This window comes from Gorilla gorilla, chromosome 1 (assembly GCF_029281585.2).
Source record: "Gorilla gorilla gorilla isolate KB3781 chromosome 1, NHGRI_mGorGor1-v2.1_pri, whole genome shotgun sequence".
NCBI lineage: Eukaryota > Metazoa > Chordata > Mammalia > Primates > Hominidae > Gorilla > Gorilla gorilla.
In genome coordinates, this window is record NC_073224.2 from 185,157,793 (window position 1) to 185,167,407 (window position 9,615).

Here is a 9,615-nt window from a genome sequence, read left to right on the forward strand (position 1 = left end):
CTTGCACCATGCACCTGCCACACCCTACTGCCCAGCTCCTTTTCATCCATTTCTTCTTTCTTTCATTTGTTGGACATGTATTGAGTCTGGCACTATTCTAAGCAGAAACGATGTCTTAAATATTTAAAACCAGAGTGACTGGAGGAGCACAGAGGATTTGGGTGGCAGTGAAACTATTCTGAATGATACTAAAATGGTGGCTGCATGTCACGCATTTGGCCAAACCCACAGGATGTACACCACCTGAGTGAACCCTAAGGTACGCCACAGACTTGTGGTGATAATGATGTATCAGTTCTTCAACTGCAGCAAACAGACCAGGCTGCTGTGGGATGTTGGTGGTGGGGGAGGCTGTGCATGGTGTGGAGAGGGCAGTGGGTATATGGGAACTCCTCGTACTTTCCACTCAATTTTGCTGTGAACCTGAAACTGATCTAAAAAAAAAAAAAAAAAGTCTTACAAACAAAAGCAAACAGCGTGGCCTGGGCGCTGGCCAGCCAGAATGGGCACTGGCCACAGTGCCTGAGGAGGGTCCCTTGACCCCTGCCATAGCTGGTCATGGGGAGGTCTGGGGGGCTCCAGGGAGCAGCCAGGTGGAAGGCCTTAGCTCAGTGGCTACCTGCCAGCTGGTCCTGAGGTCCTTCTACGTTAACCACCACCCTCCTAAGCACTCCTGAGCGCTGCCGTAGCACTCATTGCCTGCTCACACTCGATAATTTTTTTCTTATTCATTGATGACTGAGTTTCTTTCCCCACTAGAATGTAAGTTCTGCAAGGGCTGCTTTCCCCTGTACCTCACCTACTACCTGGCTTAATCATACCCACTGCGAGAATGCATAATGGAGACAAGATAAACAGGCAATTAGACAAAACTTAATTCCAGTGGCTATGAGCACAAAGCAAGCAAAGCGCAGCAAGCTGTGAGATATCAAGATAAAATTCTACCTCAAGTTCCCCTCCTGGGCCTCCTGTTCTCTGCTTTGTTAACAGCGCTGGCCCTAACCCAGCCAGCTTGGTCTATAATGCCTGCTGTTTCCAAAATAGGAGGATGCTCCCACCTTCTGCCATCAAGGTTCCTCATGGCCAAGCTCCCCTGGCACTGTGGGCCATCTTCACCTCCTGGGCACTTCATGCCAGTGCAGAAGAGAGAGTTGGCAGTGAAGTCAGACAGACATCCTTGGGTTCAAATCCCAGCTCTGCTCCTTCCAGCCATGTGGCCAGCCTCAATTTTCCCTACCTAACACGGGAAACCGGATCCAGCCCTGGCTGTGAGGGTGAAGTGAGGGGGTGTGCGAAAGGCCCGGTGCAGAGCCTGGCACACAGGCTGGTGTTCCTGGTGCTGACTAGTGAGGCCTGTCATCCTGCTGGGGCATGGACTAACACCCTTCAACCCCTGGGTACACACCTGCGTGGAGTAGTGCCCATAAGGCAGTGGCTTGCTCCGATCACCAGAGAAAGTGTCATAGGGGCCGCGGGTGCCGACGGATCGTGCCACATATGTCTCAAGGTCGCTTTTGAAGAAGTAGGTGCCGGGTCCCAGACCACTCCCCTAGAGCACAGCAGAGGTGATGAGGCCTGCAGGAGAGCTCAGCTTCCCCCTCTGCCCTGGGAGTGCCCCTGCAGGACGGGAAGGCAGGCAAGGCCTGGCCAGCCGAGGGGGTACCTGATGAGGCCGGGGGTGCGGCTTGTTGCTCATCCTGCACATGAGGCCCTCAGAATGAGACCGGTTCCAGGCATTCTCCTCCAGCTTGGTGTATGGGTTACCCTTCTCCCCATAATTTCCAGGGCCTGGATAGTAGTTCTGTGGGGCGGCGGTGGGGGCATGGAGGCCGTCAGAACCACTCCTTGTGCTGAGTGTGCCTGAGGAACAGACACCTGAGATTGCCATCCCCAAGAAGGGAATGGGATTTTCAGGGTGTCCGCTTGCTACCTGCCCTCTGACACACAACATTGTTGCCCGTGAGCGTCCACCACTGCTCACACCTTCATCTCCAAGTTCAGCCTCTTCCCCAGCTGAACTTGGATTGGCCTGTGCAAGTTATATCTCACTGCCCCCTCCTTACATTGCACACTTTGGCCAACATAGCGGGCTTCTTGCTGCTCCTCAAGCACATGCCATTCTGCCCAACCTTCTTCCCTCATTGGCTCATGCTGTAACCACCACCCGGAATGCCCTTCCTGCCCTCTTTGCCTTGGACAATTCTACTGCTCCTGCAAAGCCAGCTCACATGTCATCTCTCCTGGGAATGAAGCCTTCCTCCTGCTGCCACCTGAGACAGTGGCCTGCTTTGGTGGATTTGGCAATTCCAACCTTTACACCCCTGCACCACGGCCCTGCGTGACATGAGGGCTTTCTCAATGTGCTGTGAACAGTGCTGTGACAGGGAGGGACTGCTTTTCTGGGTTCAGATCCTGGCTCTGCTGCCTCCTAGCTGAGTGACCTCAGGCCTTCTGTGTCTCATGGTCCATACTGGTACCATGGGATAGGAATACTGTCTTCCAGGTAATGACGATGAAGTTAAATAATGTCTGCAAGCAAGGGAAGGAGGTTGGGCGGAATGGCACGTGCTTGGGGAGCAGCGAGGAGCCCACCATGTCAGAGTGTGGGATGCAGGGAAGAGGCAGTGAGACAGAGCATGGACGGGCCAGTAGGGCCCTGGAGAAGAGGCTGAACTTGGAAGTGAAGGTGCGAGCAGTAGTGGAGGCTCACAGGCAACGGTGTCTGGCACAGAGTGGACACTGACACATGATAAGTCAGGGTGGGGTGGCTGAATACCTTGGGGGGCAGGAGGAAAGGTTAGCAACTGGTTGGAATGACCATCTGGGACCTGGGCTGCCAGGGTCAGAAGCGTGATTTTGTAGGCAGAGTGAAAAGTGCAGTCCACATTGGGCAGAGACCTGGCAGGACGTTTTCTGCTGCTCTGCACCTTTTAGCCACGCGGGGTCACTGCTGCTCCATAGATGGCTAGGCCATGTCCTACCTCTGAGCCTGGAACCCAGCCCTGGGGAAGCAGGATGGGGCGGGGAGGGCAGGGACCTCTGCATGGGGAGTCAGGCCACTAAGGGCATCAGATTTGTTCGCTCCCAGAGAAATGGAACTACATGTCTCCTTCCAGGGTTCCCACAGACATTCTGGAGAAAGCCCCCAAGGATAGCTGGATCCCTGCATGGTGTGTTAGGTGCTTCACCAGCCTTAACATCTTGGTCCTGGCAGTGACTGGGGGAGACCAAGTCAGCACCATCCACAATTAACAGATGGGGAAACTGAGTCTCAGAGAGGCAAACTGCATGTCTGAGGTCCCACCGCCAGAAAGAGACAGCATGAGAGTTTCAACTCCAAAATCCATAACCTTTCTGAGCCTCTACTGTTTGCCAGGCTCTGTGGAAGGCACCGGGGTGGGTTGGCAGTGAGCACCACAGGACCTGGGAGACTTCGAAGATGAGGGTTATACCAAGGGTGAGAATGGCCCTGCCCCTGGAGCCCAGAGGCAAGCCCAGCGCTGGGCACTTTGTCAGGATAATCCTATTTTCTTCCTTAAAACCTTCAGGTTCAGAGGTTCAGTACCACACTTGGGCTGATGGGAAAGCCTATGGTTTTAACTAGAATGTTATGTTGTCTCAGCTTTGGGGACTCAAACAGGAATGATTAATTGGAGAGGGGGAGTGTGGAAATGAATGAATCATCACTTCTAAGTTTTTGGTTTTTGGGTTTTTTTTCAGGCTGGACTTTGAAAAGGATCCCCAAAGACAGGTACGAGGGAAGGTGGGAAGGTCCCCCAGTCAAAAAGAGCAAAGGCAGGAAGGAAACAGAGTCAGGCTTGTCCCCCTAGCTCCCCTGCCATCAGCTTGGCTGAGTTCCCACACCCAGGCCTTGGCCTCCACAGAGACTCAGGGAGCAAAGTCCAAGAACTATGGGGGCCAAACCTGTGGGTGAAATGCAAGGTACACGTTGGACACCTGGGATTCAAAAGCCTACTTCTACCAGTTGGTAGCTTCATGACCTTGGGCAGTAGGTTACTCACTCTGTACTCCATTTTTCTCATCTGTAGAATGGACATAATGATAGTGCCTGCTTCATAGGGTTGTCATGAACATGAAATTAATTAGTACGTGGTAAGTGCTATGCTACATGTCCACTATTATTACTTTAGATTGGACGGTAATGACATTTTTAAATGCTCCAGGTATCCCCTCTCCCTAACGTACAGTTACAGCTTCTGCACCTGAAGGTGCATCTGCTCATCCCCAGACCCTGTCAGGAGTACTTTCCAGCCCTCATAGAAGCATTCCCAGTGGTGAGGTGTAGGAGAAAGACCCTGGCTCTGGGGTTGGACATTCCCATGTCTGCATCCCAGCTTGCCCACTTGGCAGCTGCGCACTCTGGGGCAACTTGCTTATCTTCTCTGAGCCTCCAGGGCCTCATCTGGAGTGGTTGCAAAGAATTAGAGAGAATGTTTTGGAGCACCTGATACTTAGGATGCGTGCACTTATTCAGTCCACAAATACTTATTGCGTGCTTATGTGTGCCAGGCACTGCGAGAACCTCAGAATGCTGCAGTGAAGGAACCAGGCAGACGTGGTCTGCCCTCAGGGGCTGCTGTCCAGTGGGGGAGGGATGCTAAACACACAACCACAGTGGAGACTCCTAGGAAGGGAGACACCACCTAGTGGGGCTGAGGAAGGCTTCTGGAAGCTGAGAGCTTCGGGATGAGTAGGCGCGCCCAAGAAGAAGAGGCTGCCAAGGGAGGAAGGGCATTCCTAGCAGAGGGAACAGCAAGGGCAAAGCCCCATGTGAAAGAGCATGGCCTATATGAGGGGCTGGGAGAAGGATAACAGAGCATCCAGCACAGAGAGGTCCAGGAGGTCCAGGCAAACAAACTGCTGTGCTGGCTCCCTTGGTAGGGGGTGACTCCTGCCTTCTCCCTCGTGCCCTTACTGAGTGTCAGCCTCACTCAGTGTCCTCCTGATGAGATCATCATCCCCTGGCGCTGCCACCCCCACCTCTCAGCACCATCGCCTCCTCCCAACCCTGGCCCTCTCGAAGGTCTTCCTCTAAAAAGGTAAGTTAGGTCCTCTTCCTGTCAAAGCCCTCTACTGCCCCCCGGCAGCACCTGGAATAACACCAAGGTGGCTGCAGGGCCCTCATGACCCAGCCCTTCACTCCTCTGCCCTCTCGCTGGCCTCCTCTCACCCTCGGCCAGTGCCCTCTGGCCACACTGGCCTCCTGCCTGCCGGTCTGATTTGACAAGCATGTTCCCACCTCAAGGCCTTAGCCTCTGCTGCTTCCAATGCCTGGAATGCTCTACCAGACATTGCAAGTCTCCGTTGCTCACGACCTGTAGGTTTCCTCAAATGTCACCTCCTCCCAGAGCCCTGACTAGTGTCTATCAATTGCACCACCATCACTGCCTGTCCCTTGCCTGTCTAATTTGTGTTCATAGCCCTGCTTATATATGTATTATATTTCCTTCTTTGTACTACTATTTCTACCACTAGGACATCTACTTCATGAGAGCAGGGACCTTGTCTTCGTCACTGCTAGATCCCCAAGGTCTAGGACAGTGTATGCCACTTAGGAGGTGCTTAATCCTTATTCCTGGCTGGCTGGATGGATGGATATGTAAGTGAATGAATTTGTTGGGCACCCAGTGTATGCCAGGCTCTCTGCTCGGGACTCCAGACATGAGAACACCTACCCCGATGAGTCCTCGGAAGCGAACCTCCCCAGAGCTGAGCAGCCCCCGGGTGCTACATGGTTTCTCCCGCAGCTGTTCTAAGAAGTCTTTGAGGTTGTAGGAGCCGGGCCCCAGCTTTTGCTCCTGTGCCAAGAGAAGAGAGAAAATGAAAGCCTTAAACTTGGGAAAATCCACGCAGGAAGAAGCCCAAGGCACGATGGTGTTCCTTAAAGGATAATCTCCATCTGGCCTTGGGAGGACACTGAAGGCCACACAGAGCAGCTGCAATGGACAGGAAGACCTGGCACCAGAGAGGGAGAGGCATGGCCCCAGAGGCCTCACCTTCAGCCGCTTCTCTTTCATGATGGCCTGGTACTGGAAGTGGGGTAGCTGGGTCAGCCGCGTGGCTTCCTGGGCCTTGGCCCAGCCTGTGTCCACCTCCTTCATCAGCTTCTTCTTGCTGAAGCAGGTCTCCTTGGAGCTGTAAGTCCCAGGGCCTATGTGGGACTGAGTCAGAGTGTGGTCAGAGCTGTGACAGCCACGCCCGCCCAGTCTACCCACAGAGCAGGCCCTCACCAAGCCACCACCCTGACCCGGAGGAAGGGAGTAGGCAATCCCCCTGTGGCTCCCACCCTTAGCACTAAGGCTGGCACCAACAGGCTTGGCACTCAAGGTGCAATCGTGACATCCTCTATCACTGCCCCCTCACACTGCAGGAAGGTATAACAGCTCCTTCAAGAGCCCAGAGGTAGTCAGTGCACAAGCTGGGAGTGCTGCAGTCCCTCATTTATCAAACACACTGGAAGCCCCCACTGTGGGTCCAGCTCTGTGCCGGAAGAAGGTAGAAGGTACGCCCCTTCTACAGCTCAGCTCATCCACCACAGCAGGCAGCTCGAAGGGGGAGTGGCCAGACCCTGTGGGAGGAGTCAGGGAAGCTGTGCAAACTCACCACTTGGGTAGAATAACGCATGGAGTATGGGGCCTCAGTGAAGGTGCTGAACTTCTTCCAGTTGGGATAAACAGCAGAGATGTCAAACCTAGGGAGGGACGGTGGCCCAGTGAGAGCCCTGTGCCTGGCACCTGGCCCTGGCGTGGGCAGTTCTGGAGCATGGGGGAGTTGGCTGCCCGGGAAGGTGACTTTGGAGCAAGCTCATGAAAGAAAAGTAGTGGAGTTGCAGTGGCTTCGAATGTTCCAGGCAGCTCCCACCCCACCCCACCCGCCAGCTCCTCCTCCCAGCTTCATTTTTCTCCACAGTCCTTACCAATACCCAACGTTTTACAGATGTACTTACTTTTGTTTATTACCCACCCCCAGCCCCCACAGAAGAGAGCAAACTCCATGAGTACAGGGGTTTGCTGTTGTGTTCACTGCTGTAGCCCCAGATCCTAGAACTGTGCCTGGAACACAGTAGGTGAGAGAGAGAAAGAGACAGAGTGGAATATGAGTGAATGGAAGACAGACACCTGGGTTGAAATCCCACCCACCACTTTTGAGCTGAGTGGCCTACTATGGACCAGGCCATGTGACCTCTCTAAACCTGGCACATAGTAAGTGCTCTTGAAATGGCTTTAAAGAACTCACTTAGATGGTAAAAGAACCCTGGGCAGGGAAGAGCACTAAGCAAGAGGGGGAGAGAAAGCCCAGCCCCTCCTCACTGCCGGCCCCCACTCCTCTGGTTCCCCTCCCCGCCAGGCTCAGCCCTGTGTGTAGGTGGACACCCTCTCTCCCCAGGCCAAGCGTGGCTTCGGGGTGGGCAGCAGCTGCCTTGGACCGTGGGCGTAAGCCCAGGACGCAAACGGGCCCCACCTGTGGCTCTGCACCCCGAAGGGCGCCCCGGTGAACCACTTGGTGGCCATGGAGCCGACGCGGTTCCAGCCATGAGCTCCGGCGGCATCCTGGCTTTCCCCCATGGCAGGCCTGCGCGCCGCCCGCCTCCGCTGCTGCCACGGCAACTCCGGCCTTGTGATGCGCCCCGGAGCTGTGGGCCGCGCCCTCGCCCACGTGGCGCCCCCACCGGCGTGCGCACGTAGCCCGCTGATTTTTAACTTGTCCGTGCACATTTTCAGGGTCCTTCCCTGGCCCCTGCAGATGTAATGGCCCTTCTTGTATTTAATATGGATGCCATTGGGTAGGGTCTTACAGTCATTTGTTGAGGAAGTGTTTCTGATTTCTGGCTTTATCCCAGAGCCCTGCATGGAGCCTGCCTAGGCTCAGAAAGAACCTTTTAAAGTTCACCTTGTGCTGATGGGAAACTGAGGCCCACAGAGAGGGCCGCCTTGGGCAAATGACATCCCAGCTCCTTCTCCACTTTGGGAGTCAGGGGAGCAGAAGTAAGGGGGAAAGGGCAAGGAGAGCCAGAGGGTGGAGGGCTGGGCAAAGCTGCAGGGGTAGTCAGGACTCAACCGGCCCCTAGACATCCCTGGCACCCACTCTGGGCAGACACTGTGCAGAATGCCTGGGACCCAGATGTGGTCCCTGCCCTGAAAATAATGGGGGAAGCAATGACCACATACTATGGTCAGGTCTATGAGAGAGGGAGGCCTCTGACCAGCCTGTGGGTAGGTAGGTCAGGGAAGACTTCTTGGAGGAGGAGAATTCCAAACTCAACATTGAAGCATATGGATGACTTTCCAAGTAAAGAAAGGAATTGAGGGTATGTACCCCACACAGGGCATAGTCAGCTCTCTCTTCCCTCCTTCTTTACCCCCCAACCAGTGCTCCACAGCCATGCTCTGAGATTGTCTAATTTCTCTCACGATGGCTTGTGATCTTCCCAAGGGTCTTAGGCAAAGGTGAGGCAGAGATCCATACCCCATTCCGTGGTGACAGGATTGAAGCCAGAGAGGTGTAGGTTGTACCAGAGGCCCTGCTTCCAGCCCATGGTGAAGCTGGACCAGAGGCACAGTGGGTCTTCTGCCAGGCCCCACCCAGTGCCCTTCTGACATCCTAAGCTAGTAGTTAGATAAGAAGTGTGGCTCCCCAGCACAGCTGAGAGCTGGACTCAGGCTCCAGGCCTGGCGGGCCACTGCTGGCAGCGCGTCTGCACTGCACCACTGAGCTGATGGTCAGAGGTGGCAGGCCTCAGGAACATGCACAGAACGGAAAGCCTGGGTCATCTAAGCAGACTCTGCCCTTCCCAGCCGTGGGATCTTGAGCAAGTCACTTCTTTCTCTGAGTCACAGCATTATCAGTTTCATTCTATAAAATGAAAGTAATCATCTCTATCTTCCAGGCTGCTGTGAGGATGAAATGACCTGATTTAGGTAATACTCTTGGCACACAGCAGGAGCTCAATTGGAGGTCATTCCCAGCCCTTGGTTAGAGACCTTTACAGAGGCCTGAGGACAGACACTTGTCTCCTTTCCTCCTGGTGCAGCATCTAGCACACAGTAAATGTTCAGGAAATATTTGTTGAATGACAAGGGAATGAATACATGCATCTGGTCAAACTACCCAATAACACATAAATCCTCAAAGACACATTTAAATCTGGCTCTGCCACTTCCTGGGTGCTGACCTTGGGCAAGTTACCCTTGCCAACTTTGATTTCCTCTTCTGTGACATGGACCTATGACTGTGGCTTCCTGGAAAGGCTGTTTTGAGGTGTCAACAAGGTGTGGATGTGCACACTCTCCAGTCCTGTGCACTTCAGCCAGCCCTGGGTCTGCTTGGGTATTCTCAGGGTGGCCCAGACATGCCTGCAGCTATATTGCTGCTTCTCCTCTGGCCTGAGCCCCATGGCTCTAGGACTCATGGAGGAGTGACCAAAGGCTATAAGCCAAGGTCCACTGGGCTGGGAGTCCTGGCTGCCAGGAAAGCCAGAACAGGCTAAATGAGTCAGCTCTGCAGCAAGGCCGCCTGGCCTGGTCAGCCCAAAGTTTCCCATCACAGCAGCTTCCTTGTCTAGCATCTCACCCATTCTCTTTTATAGGCACCATT

The 9,615-nt window shown here is 54.2% G+C and overlaps 1 protein-coding gene across 2 annotated transcripts in view; it reads right to left on the reverse strand.

Moving 5' to 3' along the window:
- The window catches only part of CIMAP2 (ciliary microtubule associated protein 2), a 36,191-nt gene extending 28,551 nt beyond the window's left edge, over positions 1-7,640 (reverse strand). Inside the window, exons 1-6 of one of the 2 annotated variants that reach the window (XM_063698353.1) lie at positions 7,483-7,640; positions 6,625-6,712; positions 6,018-6,182; positions 5,697-5,819; positions 1,664-1,801; positions 1,406-1,549 (exon numbers count right to left, since the gene is read on the reverse strand). In XM_063698353.1, the coding sequence (XP_063554423.1) occupies positions 1,406-1,549; positions 1,664-1,801; positions 5,697-5,819; positions 6,018-6,182; positions 6,625-6,712; positions 7,483-7,586 (762 nt within the window). In that variant the 5' untranslated portion in view covers positions 7,587-7,640. The remainder of the gene's footprint in view (positions 1-1,405; positions 1,550-1,663; positions 1,802-5,696; positions 5,820-6,017; positions 6,183-6,624; positions 6,713-7,482) is intronic. The other variant, XM_055349801.2, reaches the window with a different exon arrangement.
- Positions 7,641-9,615: the final 1,975 nt, after the last annotated feature.